At 37.5% G+C, this 21839-nt stretch overlaps 1 protein-coding gene across 1 annotated transcript; it reads right to left on the bottom strand.

Moving 5' to 3' along the window:
* Positions 1 to 7937: 7937 nt before the first annotated feature.
* LOC109416061 (guanine deaminase) lies at positions 7938 to 17514 on the bottom strand. The gene is given in 4 exon segments (XM_062850594.1): positions 7938 to 8363; positions 15771 to 16417; positions 16753 to 17159; positions 17308 to 17514. Coding segments are annotated over 4 exon segments (1488 nt in total). The 3' UTR covers positions 7938 to 8136.
* Positions 17515 to 21839: the final 4325 nt, after the last annotated feature.

The raw sequence follows: 21839 nt of genomic DNA, 5'->3' as shown, positions 1-21839 counted from the left end.
AGGATGATTTCAGAGGTTTTTTCCAGCCGTTTAAAGCCGTTTCAAGATGTTCCAGTTGGGCTTGGGGGTACCAAGGACTTTCTGAGGGCCCCTGTTCCGTGATATCTATAATGTCATTTAGGGCCGATTTCTTCACCTCGGCTTAACCGGTAAGCCAGGCTTACCCATACAGTTAAACCTGGCTTAACGCTTAAGCCAGGGTGAAGAAATCGCCCCTTAGAGACACTATAGGGATATTCCAGGTCAGTTCAACTAACTTGGAGTTCAGAACTTTAAGTCTACACTCTGGACCAACCTGAAGTCAACTTCCTCTCTCCTCTTCTTGGCGTAACGTCCTCACTGGGACAAAGCCTGCTTCTCAGCTTAGTGTTCAATGAGCACTTCCACAGTTTTTAACTGAGAGCTTCCTCTGCCAATGACCATTTTGCATGTGTATATCGTGTGGCAGGCACGAAGATACTCTATGCCCAAGGAAGTCAAGGAAATTTCCTTTACGAAAAGATCCTGGACCGACCGGGAATCGAACCCGTCACCCTCAGCATGGTCCTGCTGAATACCCGTGCGTTTACCGCCTCGGCTATATGGGCCCTTCTGAAGTCAACTTGATATTATTATAAACCTGTAGAGCATTCAGGGTCGTCCAAACTGTCCTGAAGTTTGGGTCTTGACAGTAACAGTAGTTATTGTCACAATGAACTGTAACATCCCGAGCAGGAACAAATCACTGTAACTGCAACATACCAAAGTGACTTATCATACCAAGACAAGGTATTAGTCTTTAATCCTGGGTTTGATAACACATAGCTTATTTTAGTATTGTGTAGGTATTGAGTTACCGACGAAAAAAACCTCAAAGAGTTATTGATTTGGTATTGAGGAATTCAATTAGAACACTATTTGCATAGAAAAATAGCCGATTAATAGACAGATATTGCAATACATGATAACATTATTCATGTGGTATGCATGGACTACAAACCAGTTATTATTTTGGGTATTTTACTTCCTATGCAGGGCCTCTTCTTAAGAACTCACTTAGGTTGTAGGTATAGGGTTTTGGGGTCTCCAGTTAGTCTAATGGATAAGGCTATAGATCGCCAATCCGGAGACGGCTGGTTCGGTTCCCGTTCCGGTTGGGAAATTTTTTTCCGCTCCCTGGACAAAGTGTATCATTGTACAATTCTACACAATATACAAATTCATGCTATGGCAGGTGAAGAAAGCCCTTCAATTAATAACTGTGAAAGTGCTCAAAGATCATTGAGCTTAAGCGAGGCAGGCAAGTCCCAGTTGGGATTTAGAGCCATAAAGAAGAAGAAGAAGAAGAAGAAGAAGAAGAAGAAGTTACATGCCTGAGTTTGGTATTCTACAGCTATTTTCTCCTGCTCGCGATTACATATCCAACTGTAATCTGTAATCGCCCTGGCATTTCATTAGCCATTCCAAGATTCTTTTGAGATATTCCAGATCAACCAAACTACTCCGGAGACCATAGATGAGGCTTTCCACGAAGCAGCACGAAAAAAATCCATTTTTTTAAATTTTGCATTTTTGATTTGCATAAAATTTTGCACAGCTGTTCTAATCAATATAAATAACTATTTTTTCATATTAAAACTTTTTATTGAGTCTCGACTAACTTTCAAATAGGGCCTATGAAAAATTGGAACACATGCAAATGAAAAATCATATCTTTGAAACTGCTTGTTTGATCAGAAAACTGTCTTCGGCAAAGTTGTAGATTAATAAATGGTGGCTCTCAAAAAAACACACATTGAAAAATTTATTTAGTTTATCTTCTAAAAAACTGAATTTTGTTACTAAAAATTAAATATCTCAAAAAGTAATTTTTTTACCTTCGTGATATTTTGTGAGCATAAAGTTCATTCTGTTAGCTACCATCTGTAGAAATTTCATAATGGTAAAAAAATGTACAAAAAAGTTATGGCACTTTGAACATTTTCGGTTGTGTGTTTTTTAGAGTGTATGACGAATTCACGCAAACTCGCCGTAGGGGTTTGGCAAAACTGTCTCAGAATCCGATGGAATTTCTTAGCTTTAAAGACGTATTTTAAAGCAAGATTGCATACGTTGTTTTTTTTATTTACCTAGACTAATATTTGAAAAGGTCTAAAGTATTTGACCGTTTTTTACTCAATATAACTTAAAAATGACATTACCTACAAAAAAGTTATGTATGGGTGACTTTTAGATAACCATGTGAACTTTCATAACATTGAAAAATGTCAATATGCTTTAAAAGTAAAAAAAATGCAAATAAGAAAAATTATTTCAATTTGCAAAACATGACATTTTTGTAATTATTGAAAATTTTGCCATATATCGCAAGATGCGCACTTTCGAAGAAAAGCATTTCTGAGGTACCGTGATTTCGGGTGAAACTGATCAGTGGGGTGAAATTGATCGACGTGAGGGTTATGTTCATTTGTGAAAAAAATATTGCTTTAAACTTAAAACAATTTGTAGAAAATGACCATCATCCGGCTAAAGGATTATTGAATGATGAGTTACATGTTTTACAGTCAATTAGTCACATATTTCTGTATTAAATTCAATATTTTCCGTGATTGCGTGTTTGGCGAACCTCAAATACCCTTTCAAACTTTTGTTACCGTGGCTGTATCGCACATGTAATGAATATTCGAATGGATGCTTTTAGCTGCCAGGTATTTGCTAAACACGATTTCATAATCAAAAATTTTATAAATATTCAAATTTATACATAAAATTGCACTTTTCGGAAGTAATCACTTCTTCAGTATGAAAGTGCATACTTTAAGGCGTTTTCATGAAATTTATTAAATTTAAAACTTGAATAATTAAAAATTGAGAAAACTCGTTAAACTTTTGCGCAGCATTTCGCATTCTGGGGTTGTTAATTCAGGTGGAAAACATAATTTTGGCACATGCAAAGGTATTTCATTTACTGATCAATTTCATCCCGAAAGCAAAATTATTGTTTTTTTATTTTAAATGATATTTACCTATTGCAATAAAATGATTTGTAGTAAAAGTTTCAATCTCGTTGACTGATGAGATTCGTGGTCGTACTTGTTTATTGCTTTGAGTTTGACTTTCTTTGGGTGATCGACTGTACGTTGGATGATATCTTTAATTGGCAATTCAGTCTAATTTGGTCAATCAAAAAGAACTATATGTTTTCTTAACCCGACGTTTCGGTCCTTATTGGACCTTTTTCAAGGATTCTGTAATGTTTGAGTTTGACCATATCGCTGCATTCGAAATCACGATAGCATTAGTAGAACATTTTTGACAGCTCCTCCCCTCTTAAAGTATATTCTCCTATACCTAATAGAAGGCTCCTAGCAATATCATAAACTTCCTCTAAAATGCTACGTCTTTAATGGACGGTTCCTAACAACAAATACTTCATGTCATCATTTTGCGTGTTTCTCTTCGGTAGAAAACAAAAGATTTTATCCAGGGCGTTTTTTACAGATATTAAATTAAACATAGCTCCATATGTTTAAATCACAAGTCTATCTAATGCAAAGTATTTATTTTATTCTCTTATGAATAAGAAAACTTTTAAGTTGAAATTCGACTTCTGGTTGATGTTCTGAATTTCTGTGTAACAAATCTGGTGTTCTGGTTCAAAAGAGAATCCTAAATTATATTCTTTGTATTGGATAGATTTATAATTAAAACATGTAAAGCTATGTTCAATATCAATATGTGAAAATCCACGTATAAAAATACCCAAAAATTGGTTTGACTCAAAAAAAAAAAAACATTTTGTGTTGGGTTAGATTTGGATAATAGCAATTTAATTACTTTGATCCATTTTGAATTCTATTCTTATTGGTTGGTGAGGGGTTTGGTTCTCCGAAATAGGATTAATTTAATTTCGCAAATCGGCATGTATTCCAAATTGACTTCAATTTATTTTTTAACTTTTTTTTAGCGTGATCGTTTTTTCAATATTTCAATTTTTACTTGAAAGTTTACACAAATTCCTTAAAGTCACACATACCACACTTTTTTGCAGGTCATGTTATTTTTAAGTTATATTGGTATAAATAAAATAGTCAAAAACTTAAGCCCTTTTCAAATATTAGTGTAGATAAATTAAAAAAAAAACATCAAAGTATGCAACGTTGCTTTAAAGTACATAGTCTTCATACCTACACAATTCCATTGAAATCTGAGAGGGTGCTGTCAACCCCAAAATCTAGTTTGCGGGAAATTCGTCATGCACTCTAAAAAAACACGCAACCAAAAATGTTCAAACTGCCGTAACTTTTTTGTACATTTTTTTACCACTATAAAAATTTTACAGATGATAGCTAACAGAATGAACTTTATTCTCACAAAAAAACACGAAGGTAAAAAAATAACTTTTTGAGATATTTAATTTTTAGTAACAAAATTCAGTTTTTTCAGAAGAAAAACTAAATAAATTTTTCAATGTGTATTTTTCTGAGAGCCGCCATATATTATTCTACAACTTTGCTGAAGACACCTTTCCGATCGAACAAGCCGTTTCCGTGTTATATTTTTTTATTTGCTTGTGTTCCATTTTTTCATAGGCTCTATTTGAAAGTTAGTCGAGACAAAATATGAACTTTTGATATGAAAAAATGGTTTCTCACATGAAAAGGAATAGTATACAAAAATATCAAGTAAATTAAAAACATCGATTAAAATGGATTCGTGCTGGTCCGTGGAAAGCCTCTTCAGGCCTATACTTGTGATAATAGCTTTTGCCACTACGTTAAGTAGTGTTACATAACCAACTGTAATTATCGAAGTAGTTCGAAGAACAATTAGCGTTGATACATATTTTCAGGATATTATGGGTCATCTTTACTGTTATGGAGCCTAATTGATACAGCCACTGTAACATGAGGTGATTTTGTTTAAAATATTAACGTTGCATAACCAAATAGGATCAATGAACCTCTTAACTCTCAAGAGTCACTCCATGATAGTTTAATCTGATAGCTAATCGATGATATCCTTTTAAATGGCAGAAGATTTACTGGACATGATATATTACATATCGTATAATGAAACATGTTACCTTTACACTTGTAGACCTTAGGATGTAAACTCAAGATCGGTTTGACTGACCTAGGATATCCCAACAGATCAAATACTGACTGTTGAACTTTCAGAAGACTTACTGGACATAATAGATTACAAATCATAGCTTTATATGATAAAATTACCATTACATCCATAGACTTAAGGATCTAAACTCAAGAACAGTTTGGATGACCTAGGATATCTTGATTGATCTTATACTGTATATTGAGCTTTCAGAAGGCTTACCGGACATGATAGATTACAAATCGTAACCTTGCATAATGAAAGAAGTTACCGTTACATCTATAGATTTTAGGATCTAAACTCAAAAACAGTTTGGATGACCTGCATCATATTCTACCCTTTTGAGGCTGTTGTGCACAAACTGCAGAAAAAAACTCTATAATAACGCTTGAAATAAACTCCGTTTTCAAAGAGTTAAACGCCCCTGACTCATCCTGGTACTTTTCTGAACACCCAGGAACCCTCCTGAAATCCCTCTGAAATCTCCTGGTACCAATGTTGGAAAATTTCATCTCATTTATTTTAACAGTAACCAGCAGTAACTTTCGCTCCTAGGGTAAAAGCTCCCTTAGTGGAGGTATTACCAATAGTGGTGGTAGTAGCAATTTAGCACTATTTCGACCAAAAAGCTTGCAAATGTCATTTTTAATAGATGCATCATACCTCATAAATAACATTAATTCAGTTTTGTGTTCAGGATTTGCCGAAAAACCTATTTTAAACAATTATTTTTCTTAATTTTTTTGCTCCTTTGCACCTATAGTGGTGGTAGTGTTCCTATAGTGGTGGGTCCCATAAGAATTCAATGGGATGCGCCACTATAGGAACCAATGTTAAATTTTACCTCCATCATAGGAACCGTGTACCTATAGTTGGTGCGAATGATTTATTAGCAAAAACGTAAATAAACAATGGTTTTTACATTTTTCCTATCAAATTTAAGTGAAAAACTCTCGATTAACGTTTTCAGACTTTTTATTTTGTGGCATTATCAATTTTATTTATTTATTTTACTACAAGGAGCTACTAATAGCATCACTATTGGTACATTTACCCTATTCATATTAAAAACGATTACAGTCAATCAGAGCAACCATCAAATCAGATGCGATTCCTTGTCATTTAAATTTATTGTCACTGGAATGACTAACTTATCCAAACGATTTATTTGCATCCTGAAACGGCTGACCTGTCTGGTCCGGGTTGAAGGGAGCAGGAGTTGCGACCTTGCGTAGACCCACAGCCACCACAGGTTAGGGCAGATTAGAGAGAGGACGCCTCCTGGACCCTAGTGGTTGAAGAATAAGAAGAGGGAGAAGAAGGGGGAATAGGGCCTTAGGGCCGCTAAAGCAAGGATAGGTAGGATGGCAGGTACTTACCCTCGTCACGAGTCTAAGTCATCGCAAGTTTCAAAAGTTCCATATCACTTTGCCAAACTTACGATGCCAATTTCAGTTCTCAGCCCCCCGAGATACTAGATTCTCAAAGAATGTTGGTCTCCTCACCGCTTCTCGATACCTCAACGACTATTGGCACCTAAATAGTCGCTTCGTCTGTCATACTTCAATAACTTGATGCTTTGGGAGGGGCCAAGAGGTGGTCCAAGGATTCGGAGGCCATCCAGATCATACCAGTAGGGGAGACTGAGGAGACTTGATCCCTGGGGAGACTTGTTCCCCCCATATTTTCTCGGAATCAAAAACAGTTTTCTTCTAGCATATTTTTTCCAAAACGACATCTGGACAGACGACAATGTTTTGGCTACAATTGATTTTAATTGTGTATTGCATTAATTTTTAATGGCTGATGGTTTGTTTTCAGTCTTTCAGAAATCTTTTAGGCGATTCCGAAAAATCTCAATAACTTTGTGAAAATTGAACCAAATCGTGTCAAAATTTCACAGCACGTAGTATAAATAAAGTACTATCAAACTTATTTTTCCAAATAAGGCTGTTATATAAATATATTAATTAATGTAGCTTAGTGTATACAACAGTGACATGGGGAGACTTGATCCCTCGAGGATTACATACACATTATACATGTGAAAAATAAAATTCTATTTGGAAGCCTCGATTTACTCGGAATTCTAGTATATTCAACGATAAAACGTGTCAGATAATTATTATTTTAGTACAAACCATGAAAAGGGGGATCAAGTCTCCCCATTTTCAAGATACGGTATATCCTTAACAATTTAAGGAAATCTTATAATTTCAAATACACCGTATGCATCAAAAATGCAAGAAAACTTGAAAAGAAAATGAATAGGAAGCTGCTCGAGTTATTTTCCTTTTAAATTAACCATGTGCTCAAAAGGGGATCAATTGTGACCCATTTTTGAAAAATACATCATAAGACATGCCTCCATAAAAACACAGTTTTGAAAACTTTAACAATAATTTAAAGTCCTTCTGTTGTGTATAAACTTACAATAGATGTTTACCTGCCATTCTGTACGAAAAATGGATCTAGTTTTGTGTTTTTTCTTAAAGTTATAGGCAAATTAAGAAAAAGGGATCAAGTCTCCCCAGTCTCCCCTACCCGAATTCGACCCTTTTATAGAACATGTGGCCACCCGGAGAACATCCTGAATAGTGGCTGTTGTGGCGTCGTCGGTCTACTGGATTGGATCCGAGCCCGTGGATGAAAAAGGATCCCCTGGAAGGTCCAGGGCAGATGATGGCCCCATTCCTGTTGTGTTGTAACTGCTTTGGCTAAATTTAAATGTAAATGTGACATCATTTCTCTACAATCGAGTGGTAAGTATTCTGACATTTTTGTGTGAAATATTTCAAGGGTGTGTGATAAACTCTCGTCGTCGTGGGAGAATGATATTAGCGTTTCTGTTTTGAACCTCGCATTCGCGTTCGTATATTTTCGCATTTTAAATCGGCTGGATCATAACAAGGTTAAGCAAACGGCGCAAACCCGCATTTTGATATCAAACATATTTTTTATTCCTCTCCTCTCCGTTGATTTGATCATCGTGATGGAATTTTATTACGCGGGTGCTCTCAGATGATGTTACTATCGCAAATGCTACTTGACCTGTTGACCGGCGACGAACACTTTCAGAATGTTTCGATCATCGCCGACGTAGACAAACTTCTGGACCAGTTCTAGCAGCAGTTCTTCGGGTGTTTTGTCCTGCGTCAGGACGGCTGGCAGTTGGTACCGGTTGGTGGGGTAGACAGACACATCGATGAGCAGGGCGTCAAAGTCCTTGCCGGGAGTGAAGTTTCCGACCTTGTCGCCGATGGCCATGGCTGTAGGGGAGATGGGAATAGAGAGGTTGAGTTATGATTTGATTTTGGCATTACGTCATTTTGGAATTGATCGTTCAGTACCTCGAGATTTGAAATATGAATAATTTAAAAAAAAGTTTGCAAATCGATCAACTAGTCTTGAAGATATCGTGATCACCGCAACGACACTTAAAATAACTATTTCAAGATAATCGTGTCTAAAGTTTCGCGCTTTGCCTTACCCTTAGGGAACGTCCATAAATTACGTCACGCTTTTAGGGAGGAAGGGGTATTCAGCATAGTGTGACAACCCATTCACAAATATTAGTGGTCTCATACAAAAAGTGTGACATAGGGGGAGGGGGGTTGAAAATGGGCAATTTTTGCGTGACGTAATTTATGGACGTTCTCTTATGGAGGGTGCATGCTACAGTGGGCTGTAGCTTTGGTCAAAGACCACATTATTAAGAAGACTTGCAGCACTGCTGAAAAACGGGAGTCAGCGTTAGCAGCGCCACCCCGGATGAAGGTGGCACTATTCATGATAGTGTGTGTAAATTTTCATACTCGCACCAATACACTCTTACACTTCTACACAAAGGTACCACCTTAGCTCACCAGGCAGCGGTGCCGTCAGTGACGCCTGCCGTTAGTATGGGAAAATAACAGAGTTGCATGTCTTCTTGATAAAGTAGTCTTCGCTTTGGTTCTAATGCTTCAATAAAATTTGAAATGTGTATTGTCTAGCTCGCATACTTTCTGATTTTGCAATGGAAAAAAGTTCGGTTTTTTATCCCTGCAAGGTATGTAACCCCTTAAATTTCGAGAAAAAAACTTAAAAAATGTTACGAACGCATGTAGGCTATGCTCTAAGTCAAGATCAGTTTCCCGAAAGAAGATCATGATGAATAAACATGCTCTCAACTTCAGACTTGACTCAACACTTGACCATCGCCATCCCCTGAAGGCACAGAACCGAACGCGATTTCACTGATGCACATGGTTTGTTCCCTTTCGCAATCCAAATTTCCTTCGGATGGAATTAGATGAATATCTACACGTCTCTGTTGTGTGCAATGTGTGCAATGTGCATGTAAATTCAGCACATGTAAAAAAAATCTCTTATCGCACACCCTTATCCAAAACCTCATGGAACACCTTGAAATGCCTCTGAAACTTCCCTAAAGCCCATTCAGAGTCTGCGAAGCCCTCCAAAGTTTTTTTTTTTGCATGAAACCTTCTGGAACGCTCTGAAATACCTTGAAAAGTCTCTGAAACCTTTGTAAACTCCTTTGAAACCCGCTGTGAATCCATGGAACAACTTGAAACGCAAACACAAACGAAACACGTCCTAAACCCCAACCTCCCCCCCCCCCCCCCGAAAACTTCTCTTTAACCCTCTTTCAACCTCCCAGAAATCTCATCTGAAAGTCTGTGAAGCACCCTGAAGTTCCCGTGAAACACTCTGAAACGCCATAAAATTCCTCTGAAATCGCCCTCTGAAGCTCATCCGAAAGCCAGTGAAACCAAGCAATCCCCTCCTAAACCACCTGAAACGCTTTGGAACGCCTTGAAACCTTTTACACTTCGCTGAAACTCTCTTTAAAGTCCCCAAAACCTCCCGGAGTGCTCTGAAACTCCTCTGAAACTCCAGTGATGTTTCTGAGTATCTCTGGGGATCTTCAGAAGATCTTCAAATGTCTCAGCGACTTCTACGATTATTTCAGTAGAATTCATGGGTGCTTCAGGGCTGTTTCAGGATGTCTTAGGGGCGTTTTATAGAGTTTTAGGGATTCTCTGGGGAGCTCCAAATGGCCTTGGGACATTTTACGTTCTCAGGAGGATTCGGATGATATTGACATTTTATGGGTTCTAAGGAGATTTCAATAGATTTCGACACCTGAAATGTTTCAAGGGATCTCAGGAGGCTGCCGGGGCACCAAGAGATTTCAGAGGATCAAGAATATCAAGGGGTCTCACAATGATTCAAGAAAACTGAGGAGCGTTTCCTGAATTCTTCAGGGGGCTTTGGGGGGACTAAGGGCGTTTTAAGACGACTCAGGTGGATTCAGGGAAGTTACAGGAAATTTAGAAGAGTTATAAGGGACCTCAGGGGGGTTTCAGGGATTTCAGAAGGATTAAGGACCGACCCAGATAACAAGTTGATGCTGTACAAACGTTTCTCCAACTATTTTAAATCAGCCTTCATTTGAACAAAAGCTGAGCACAAGAGATACAATCTTTTATTCAGCTCCTAAACATCTAATTTTGGCGATTTTATTGAACATTTAGCTGATTTGAGGTACATTGGAAGGCTGATTTAAGGCTTAATATGCGCTTAATCAGATATCAATTAAATTAATTAATTGTGTAAAAATAAAATAAAAAAAACACTTTCGCGAGCCTATTTTTACCATTAGTTGCGTCTATTTCCAGAAGAGACATTTAGGAATGTATAAATTAAACTGTGTGAAAACTGAGAATTGAACTCGGACCTCCTGATTTATAGTCACTCACTTTAGCACCTACACCACAAACAATCACAATTGTATACATATCCTCGACAACAAGAGCAATACTTGTTGAAGCTGAATATTCAAGAGCATAAGTTGAACTAAGTCTGTACTGAGGCTGAAGAAGCGATGTGGACTTCGCGAAAACATGCTTGGGTCAGCTGTCAAAAATATTTGAATAACGGTTGAACAACAGATGATTAATTCTACATGTTTTTGTTTGTTGTTAAGCTGATTACCCAGATGAATAATATTCTGTTCAACTTGATATTCAGCCATCTGTGTATTGCTGATTAAAGAGGTTGAACAAGCCATACTTCAGACCAATATTCGGCTGTCATTGTACTCAACCATTGACACCATTAATTAGCTTTTGTTCAGCTAATACTCTCACTGTTCAGCATTCATTGTTACTTGGGGAGGGTTTGCAGCAGTTTCATGAGATCTTGGGGCCGTTTCAAAGAGTCTCGGGAAAATTCAGGGGGTTTCCAGAGGATTTCAACAAACATTATGGCTGTACAACAGATAAATAAACTGCTCTTAAGTTTTGAGCTGAATAAGCTGTTATTCAGCTATCATTGATAATTGGGATCTCACAGGGTCTCACGGTGATTTCAGAGGGTTTTAGGGAGTCTCAGGAAGATTCAACAGTTTCAGGAGGTCTCATGGGGATTTCAGCGGTATCAGGCGTTTCAGGGTATCTCATGGGGTTTGACTGGATTTCCAAAGAGTTCCAGAGAGTTTCGAGGCGTTTGTTCCACACTCTTTTATCTTTCGGAAGATTCAGGGGACTTCAGGAGCATTTCTATGTATTCCAATAGGTTTAGAGGATTGGGATTCTGGAAGTTTTTGGGATGTTTCAAGGGTCTCAAGAAGTTTTGAGGGTCTCAGGAGGATTCCGGGGATTTCAATGCCATTTCACGGATTTCAAGAGCGTTTTGAGGAATTTTAGGGTGCATCATGGAGATTTTTATCTTCTGTATGCAATGGGGGAATCATCTACTAAATAGACATCCCAGTGACTGTTTGAGGTCGTGCCTAACTCCACATTACTAGTGCTCAGGTGTATGATGAACACATTAGGCAACCCGTCTATAGCTAAGGGAAGTAAATCGAAGGAATTTTAACGGGATTTCGAGTGCTCTTAGGGTCGTTTCAGAGGGTCTCAGAAGAATCTAGGGGAGGTGGTTTTCAGGAGTGTTTCAATGTGTCGAAAGGTGTTTCAGTGGGTCTTAGGAGCATTTTAGGGAATCTCTGAACAACTCAGAGAAGTTTCAGAAGGTTTTAGGGCATCTCAGGAAGATTAGGAAGGGTTCCAGGGGCTTAACGGAATCTTGGGGTTTTCACAGGGTTTCAGGGAGCTAGATATACAGTTTTTAATGATTCCATAGTTCATAAAACGGCACCCGATTCGTCAATTAAAGAAAAAAAAAGAACAGTCAGTCTTGGTGAATGAGTAGACCGAGGTTTATCAGTTTTGGAACGGTTTGGACACGGGTCTTCTCCCGTGTCGAAACGTTGGACAAATAACAAGTCTCGTTCATTGTCATATGCCAAGACTGTGTAGCCCATTGAATCCACAATTAATTCAATTCTGAATGTTGATGCTTAGGAGACCACAAACACCTCTGCATCGTCATAAATTTTAGAAGGGTTTGTGAATTGATAAGAATCGCTGGAACAAGATTTCCCTCACAATAGGTTTTTCGTTCTTCTGAACCAGGGACGAACAAATTAATCTGGTTGAGAAGCATACGAATCGTTCAGAAATTCTTTAAAATATTCTTTAAGAGATTTCCCTGAAGATTTCTTCATACGATTTTTGTGGAAATCCACCATAAATTTGTTCGCGAATGCTTTTGAGAAATCAAGCTTGTATTGATTTCTTCTGGAATGGTTCCATGAGAATCACTAGAGAATTACTATAGATTTTTTCCAGGATTTCTTCCAAAAATTCCTCAATAATCTTTTCTAAGAATAGGGTTTCCCGAATTGTTTCTCCAGATTTTTTTTCCAGGAAGTTCTTTATAAATTACTCCTGAAACTTCTTCAAGAATTTCGCCGGGATTGCTTCAGATACTCCTCTAGAGGTTCATTAAGCAGTATTTTTTTAAAACTTGTACAGAGATGTAGATTGTAGATTCTACAGGACTTTTTTTTAGGTTTCTTCAGGAATTTCAGTAAGGGTTTTCTTTAAAAGCTTCTCCATGAAATTTTTAAAAAGTTTCTGAAAATGTTTCTTAAATTTTCAGAAATTTTTTCAAAGGTTTCTGCAATAATTGCTTGAGAGATTCCTTCATCTTGCAACGATTTGTTTTTAAAAATTGCTCCTACTGCCCCGTCAGAAATATTTCCTGTTTTTATTTTGAATTCATGCAGAAGTTGTTGTTGATAAGGGTGTTTTTTTAGAAGTTCTTCTAAAAAATACATAAGAAAAACATTGGTTTAACCCTTGAAAGTATCTCTGGAGGAATTTCTTGAAGAAAATCCTTAAGATTTCCATAAGGAGTGTCTTGAAAAATTCTTGATGATATCTTTGTATACATGATAGGACTTCCAGACACAAATTTCTGAGGTAATTTCTGAATTATTTTTGGGGGAATTCCGAATTCATGTATAAATGCCAGGGAGAATTCCAGAAGAAACTTGTCAAAATACCACCTTAATTCCTAGAAAACCATGAGAAACTTCCGGAGGAATTCTGAAACTAACTCCTAGGGAAACTTGCTTGAGGAATTTCTGGAAGGATTTCTTGAGAAATCTGTAGAAGAACTTTTGAAGGAATTCCTTAAACATGTCTGCAGCAATTGCAGACAAAGGTAATGGTATTTGGAATCCCTGAAGCATTTTCTGAAGGAATCCTTGGAAGAGTTCTTGAGACTTCCAAGACTTCTTCTTGAACCCGGGGTAATCATGAGTTTATTTTTTTCTCACGAGTCCATCCAGAAATGTCTCTTATATGTGGAAAACAGGGCAACTCTGCTCGATTTTTCTCTGGTACCAGACAACACTTTGTGAAAATCAGAGTAATCCAGAGGAATCGTGAACATCACTATGTCAGAAGATTTTTTCTCGTTATACTTGTCTGAGAAACGAACTTGCCAAGGGCTGGAAACCTCTATAATAAAGATAATCAATCAATCAATCAATATTTGTCTTGACCCCATGAATTCTAAGCTGACTTTCTCATGCAATTTCTGAAGGGATTACCATAAAACAAATCTGAAGGAAAACGCGCAAAAATGAAAAAAAAAATCCTGGCGTAATTCTTTAGAGAACCACAGAGGACATTTCTAAAAAAAATAGTTTTTTAGGAAATCTAAAAAAAACATCTGGGAGAACTGGAGAACCCTCTGCAGATACACTTTGAAGAATTTCTAATTTTTATTTTTACGATTTACGATTTACGATTAGACTGCTTGGAAAAAAAATCTGAAAAAAATCGCTGAAGAAATGCCTAAAAAAAATTCTAGCCAATTCCTGGAGGAACACCTGAAAGAAATTCTGGATAAACACCAAAAGGATGTTTATAAAAAAAATCAAGAATTTTCTAAATTATCACCTAAGAGAATCGCTGAATATATTTAGTCAAACCTGAAAGAAGCTCTTGAGAAATACCTACAATATAGAATCTCAGAATCTTTGAGTGGAAAACTTACCTGGAATTGTATGTTTTAAAGCAATCTAAGGAGAAATTTCTGGAGAAACTCTAGCAGAATTTCTTAAGAAATTTCTAGAAGAATTCTTGAAAAAAATCCAAAGTAAGACTCCGAGAGGAAATTCCGATAAAATGGCTGAAGGTATTTGTTTAAAGAAATATATGAAGGAATAATTGCACAAGCTTCTGAAACCATCTTTGAAGGAATATCTTTGAGAATCCCTGAAGGAATCCCAGGAGGATTTTTTGATAGAATTTTTGAAGAAACCCGTGGCTTAGTTTCCAGATGAATCTTAGAGAAATTTCTAGGGGAATTCCCAAGGAAAATTCCCAGAGAAATTCCTGGAAAAGTTTTTGTAGAAATCCACAGAAATACATGAACAAAAATGCATCTGACCTGGACGATTTTTAGAGGAATCTATGAAGAAATAGTTCTGGGAATCAATCTACGAAATCCTATGAGAATTCTCTAATTCCGCAAATTCCGGGAAAGAACTGAAAAAAAAACGGAAAGAATCCTTTGAAGCATTCCGGCGGTGTCCGTGGACGTAGTCGTGGAGAAAATTCTTAAAAAGTACATGGGAAAGCCTTCTATTCAGGAGGATTCAGAGAGGTTAAGGGGTATTTCAGCTGGTTTCAGAGGCGTTTCAGGGGCATTTTATGGGATCTCAGGAGGCTAACGGGAGTTCCACTCAGAGGCGTTATAGGGAGTATGCTGGGGAATCAGGAAAGTTTCAGGGAGTTTCAGAACCTTTCATAACCTTTCAAAAGACTACAGGGGAACTCAGGAGCGCTTCAGGTGACTCAGGCGACTTATCTATGTGGACGAGGGATTTTAGGGGGTCTCAGGGGCGTTTCTAGGGGCATTTGCCTGCTTTTTATCCTACTCTTTCTCATGGTTATCAAAGGGAATGAGTGAGAAAAAAGAAAAATCTGGCTACGCCAATGCTCAGGGGCTTTTTAGAGGATCTCATGGGGGTTTTTCAAAGGGCTCAGGAAAATTCATGGGGTGAGTTCTTAGGAGTTTCAGGGACGTATCAGTTGAACTTGGTATTGTTTCCAGGGATCTTAGGATTTCATGGAATTTCTGGGGATATCAGGACGATTCAGGGGGTTTCGGGAAGTCTGGGTGTTTTAGGGGCATTGCAGGGAACCTCAAGCGGTTTCAGTGGACTTCAGAAGAATCTTGGCTGATATCCTTCAGTTGATATTATCAACTGAAACAGATGGAGCCCTATTAAATCAACTATAACCTACCTTCCGCTCCTCCCAGCGTGGCCAGATAGATAACCTGCTTGTAATCCAATGGCACATACTCCACGTTAGCTTTCGAATCGCCGGGCATCCTTCCGGTTCCCTTCACGTCCTGTTTCTTCATCATGTTCAGATGGTGCGACACATCCAGAGCCGCCCGCATGACGTCGTAGATCGCAATCCGGTTTCCACCGGAAACGTCCGTACCCAGTCCAACTTTCACATTGGCAGCCAGAAGCCGCTTGACGTCGCACAGCCCGGAACCCAGGTTCGTATTCGAACAAGGACAATGCGCAATCGAGGTACCCCTCTTGCTGAGGACCTCTAGTTCCTCGTCTTCCAGGTGCACACCGTGGGCCATTACGCACCGCTGGGTCAGAAGTTTAGCCTCGTCGTAGACGTCTGAATAGTTCTTGTTTTCCGGATAAAACTCTTTGACGGTAATCACTTCGCCCAGGTTCTCGGAAATGTGTGACTGAATGTTCAAGTTGTACCGTTCGGCCAGTTCTCCCAGTTTCTTCAGCAAATCCATGTCGCAGGTGATGGCAAAGCGCGGCGTAATGATCGGTTTTACCCGATCCAGATTCTTCTTCAGGACATACTCGATGAATTCGACGTTGTCCCGAACGGATTCCTTCGTTCCGCATTCACTACAATTTGAAGACATTTGTTAGAATTTTGTTTGTGTCTTACATACGACGGGGATGATAGTGCTTCTGACACTTTGAGAATTTAACTGCACGTCTTATGAGAGAATGATAAACTAAACTAAAGTTTTCAAGTTTTTCCGACTGTTTGGTCAGTTTGGGGCTTTTACAGGGCTTAATAAGTCAGTTTTTGACATAAAAAACTTTGACAGATAAAAAAGACCCTGAAAAAGGTTCCAGATTGTCCGAAACGTCGGGAAAAACATAAAAACAGTGTTTTCGATTCTACAAAAAGTACCCAGAATATATCCCAAGGAATTCAAAACATTCAAACTTACATGTAATCATCCGGACACAGCCTATTAGACGATACTTTGCCCACAAACGCACGCTGTCCTTGACGAACGATTTCGTCCGTCAACACCTTATTGCTATCATTGTATATCGTAGCAAAGTAGCACGCACAAGTGGTACCACTGGCAAGCGTATCGCGTACCACAGCGCTGTAAACCTGTTTAGCAAAGTCCACATCTTTGTACTGCGCCTCCAGCGGGAACGTGTACGACTTGAGCCACCCCAGAAGATCTTTGTCCAACCCGAGGCCAATGTTGGGGGCCTGCGGCGCGTGGATATGGCAATCGATGAAACCCGGAAGTAGAAATTGCGACTCGCCTAGAGTTGTTTGCTCGTAGGAATCCTTTTCGGCAAGCGATTCAAAATCCACTTTCCGCCCCACAGAGACAATCTGTTTGAATTGCGAAGCGCTGATTAGACCGCGGAGTGTAATTCAAAATCTCAAACTCAAGGTTAACGGTTTGTGTTATCACTACGCTCTACGCTGGGCACCAGTTGTGCGAGACAAGACAAGATAAGACGATCACTCAAGGACTTACTTTCCCATCTTTCACGGCTAGGTATGCATCGGGTATCAGCTCAAGTTCTTGGAATGATTTGGAATGCACGATTTTACCGAAAAACACTTTTGCCATGTTTTTTTTTTGGTATATGGCGACGATGAAGATATGTTTTCAAATTATGCCGGCAACGTTAGACGATAATTTGTGAATGAAAGCTGTTGCGCTACTGAATGGTCCCAGCATATGGTACTTATTTCTAGGCCAACATTTGAAGTGGGCGGAAGAGACAAAGTAAAAATTGCTGAAAAAATTTCCGGAAGTTAGAAAAACTGTGAAAACATTCAGTGAAAAATAACTTTATAAAACATGTTCAGGTTTTCAAAAGAAAAAGATGAAAATGTCGCAGAACTAAATATTGTCTGAGAAACATTGAAATAGAAAGAAATACGAAGTTATGCAATAAATTGGTAACTGATTTCTTTTGATTGTCTACTCACGTGTTTTGAGCTTTCAAGATTTATCTGAAATATTTGCTGATATAAAATATTTTGCAAGCAAGCAACAGCATTGAGAACAAACTTGCTCTGAAGTTTATATGCTAGGTGAACTTTTAACTCATTAAATGTAAATAGTTTTTGAAGCTAGAATCAAAATACATTTGACTGGTAATATAAGAACCGTATATTTTTTTTTATTTTTTTTAGTGTTTAAACATTGTAGTACAATTACTTACTACATTTATGGAATCTATCAAAGAATATCATCAGTTTACAGCATTTTTGAACTCGGTGAACTGATAATCAAATTAAAAAATCCAATCAGACCCTGATTCTGAAAGAAAAAAAAAATAAAACAAAAATAAATAACAGTCGATCAGACCTTTTTCTGACTTCCTATACAACAGTGGCGATTAGAAATCGATTTTTGTTCTGTTTGAGGCAAAGCTACTCACTACAAACATCTCATTGTTCGTGAATTTATAGTGTAATTTACTAACATCATCAATTTGAAATATACTTTGAGAATTTTTCTTTTTTATGAGATTATGTAAAATTTTCAAAATTTCGCCCCATTACCTCGCTAATAACGGGACTTTCATCGATCTGATGGAAAACTGAGTTCAGATGATCGAAATATGTCTTTTAATTATGTGTAAAAGATCCAAAACTGGTTTACAACAACGCAGGATTATTGAATTTGGATAATTTTCCCATTTTTAAATAATGTTTAACTCGATTTTAAGACTTTACTGCAAATCTTTCCTGTTCATTTCTTACAGCACTATTTCGAAATCACCACGGGATTTTGCAGAAAAATAAAACTCTGATTGTTTGTACAAGTTCGTGGTTTTCGTTCTATTATGCAGTATCTAAGTGTAATTTTTCTGAACCCATTATAAGGCACAAATTTCATCGTCGAGGAATTGCGTCCCTTCCTAATGTTAGCCTGGTTTTAAGTCTATATGTTTGTAGCACGTGCTGCATGTGTGTTTGATTGATGATGATGCCATAGTTGTTAGAAGGTCTAAACGAATCGGCGATAGTGATGCTGTTGTGCGGAGGTAGGCCCAAAAGGAAACGTTTGATTGTGCGGTGTGCGGTGCTGCCATCTATTGGAAAAAGACTAAACTAAATATGACAGTGCTGCCGATTTACTGTTAAACCAAATTTTACAATTATGCGTTTTTTTTTAACTGGGCAAATCTACACTTGTGATAATAGTTTTTGCAACTACGTTTAATAGTGTTACATAATACTCTGTATTTACCAAAATTGTTGAAAAAAAAACAATAAGCGTTGATATATTTTTTAGGATATTATGGATCATCCTTACTTTTACAAACATTTTAGGTTGTTCAAACTTTTACGAATCTCATTTTTTGAAATCTGCATTCGTTGCAGTCATTATTTGTGCTATTAAAAGTTACATTACCTAGTCTTACCCACCCAGAAATTCTGTGAAACTCAGAGCCATTTCGAAACACTTTTGAGAAATTTCAAGATTACTAAACAGTAATCTTGAAATTTCTCAAAAGTGTTTCGAAATGGCTTCAGTTTCACAGAATTTCTGGGTGGGTAAGCCTAGGTAATGTAACTTTTAATAGCACAAATAATGACTGCAACGAATGCAGATTTCAAAAAATGAGATTCGTACAAGTTGTAAAGTTGTTTACAACTAAGAGCTTCCAGCTAAGGTGAAGATATGACGAAACCACATCTCGAGCATAAATGCAGGCAAAAGGATTGTAACCACGAACCGAGTGTTGTGGTGAAGTATTGTTGATTCAGTTTTGTTGTAATTGTTATTAACGCTAAATAAATGGAATAGATACAATCATTACGGTTGGTAATGTTGTGCAACTCAAAACAGCAAAAAAAAAAGAAATTACGGCTGTGGACTCCATGCAATATGTTTATTGCAGGAAAGTGTGTACGATTTTGAATATCCCGGAGCTATGCCACACTCTCTGATTGTATTCTGCGAGCTCCAGTAAGTATAACAGATAACAACATAATTGCTGTAGATGCTAAACATCAGAATAGTTTGGATGACCCCAGCTGATCTGATGATGTTCTTTGAACATTCGGAAGGATTGCTGGACATGATAGAATACAAATCTTAGCTTTATATAAAAAAAGTTACCGTTACACCCGTAGACTTTAGGATTCAAACTCAAGAGCGGTTTGGATGACCTAGGAAATCTCAACAGATCTGATATTGTCTATTGAACTTTCAAAAGACTTACTGGACATGATAGATTACAATTCAGAGCTTTGTATATTGAAAGAAGTTATTGTATCACTTGTTAACTTTAGGATCTAAACTCAAGGATAGTTTGGATGTTTTGGATGTCCCGACTTATCTGACTTCCAGAAAACTCACTGGACATGATAGAATACAAATCGTAGCTTCATATAATTAAAGGAGTTACCGATACATCCGTAGGCTTAAGGATATAAACTCAAGAACAGTTTGGATGACCTCAGATATTCTTCCCTTCCCAAGCAACACACTTGGACATTAATTAGTTCCTGTAATTTGTTTGCAACTATATTGAAAGTTATACCATTTGAACCAATCGTCATATTAACGACTAAATTACAACTAAAAAAGCGCAAGAGGTGGACTGCCCTTCTAAGCATATCTGTCCCATGTTGTTTTGCATTCTTACCGTGTTTTTCTCAGTAACAGAGCCATTTGAAGTTAATTTAATATTTTTTTTCATTTTGTATCACAAATAAATATTCCACGATAACGTCAAGCATCTTTCTGACATTGATTTTTAGTTGTCACTTAAGTTAGAGCGGTGGGACAGTATGCGTAGAAAAACAACATGGTACAGATATGCTTAGAACGGCAGTGGAGCCAATATAAAACATTCATTCGTGATATAAACGGTTTTAATACGCAATCGAATTATAACCAAGATACAACTTATAGTCGACTTACAAACTGTGACGGATTCGACAACTAGTCAGCTAGTCACCACATTCGTCACTGCCAGTAACTATGCACCCACAGTTTCGTTCATGTGATCAATAATAATTGTGTGCACAAATATACCGAAAATAAGGCTGACCGACAACGTCAATTCCAGATTTATCGGTAAGTCACGCATTTTGGCTCCATATTCCCAACGCGCCTCAGTCTACCTATCATTTTGCGAGTGAAAATTTAGGCATTTGTGTTAAAAATTAACTCGCCATATTGCTTTGACGGAGTACATTTCAGCAGCTTATTTAATGCACCCGTAAAATGCTGAAAATTAATTTTAGAATTTAGAAAGATACTATTTGCTAAATCATGTCTATGGGAATCCGTATTGACAAAGTACAACAATGCTGCACGTGGTACACGGAACCGCCAAACTACCCAAAATTGGATTTTTTTTTACGCAATCCCATAGTTCGGCCCAATAAGTCAACATTTGAGTGAATCGATTAAACTTACGCTAGGTAAATTGCCTTTACCTTCAGCTAAAATATACTCAACAGTAGGTAAATTCAACCCAAGCCTTCATTCAACCCAAATTTGGGTAAATCTACATTTACCCAAAATTGGCATATTGGCCTCAAGGACCCCAGTTGGATAGACACATCTTTGTTTATTTGCGACAACTTCGGTGGGGGAGAGAGGAAAAACAACCTTATTTTGGATAACTAATCAATTTGATATACTCATTTTAGGGTAAAATCGTCCCAAAATAAGGTAGTTTGAATTTTCCGTGTAGGACATAAGTAACCAAAAAAGCAGACACTTGGACGCGTACTTCCCATTTAAGTCGACAAAAGGCTGTTCATTTATTACGTAAGGAAATTTTACGTTTTTCGTAAAAAATTAAACCCATTGTGAAATTTGTCGTGGGGAACTCCTAATATGTTTAAACGTTACGTTAGATTTCTCAAACCCCCATATATTCCCAGTGGTAGGTACCAGTCATTCAGTACTGCGAAAATGAGGCAGAATGTTTTTTATTTGGTCAATATTATACTTCCAATCAGTTTTTTTTTTCTATTTTATCACTTTTATATTATAAAATTTGGAATATGTCGATAAATTTACGAAGA

This window comes from Aedes albopictus, chromosome 1, assembly GCF_035046485.1.
Source record: "Aedes albopictus strain Foshan chromosome 1, AalbF5, whole genome shotgun sequence".
Lineage (NCBI taxonomy): Eukaryota > Metazoa > Arthropoda > Insecta > Diptera > Culicidae > Aedes > Aedes albopictus.
The sequence above is the reverse complement of the archived record's forward strand: the minus strand, read 5'-3'. Positions and strand labels throughout refer to the sequence as shown.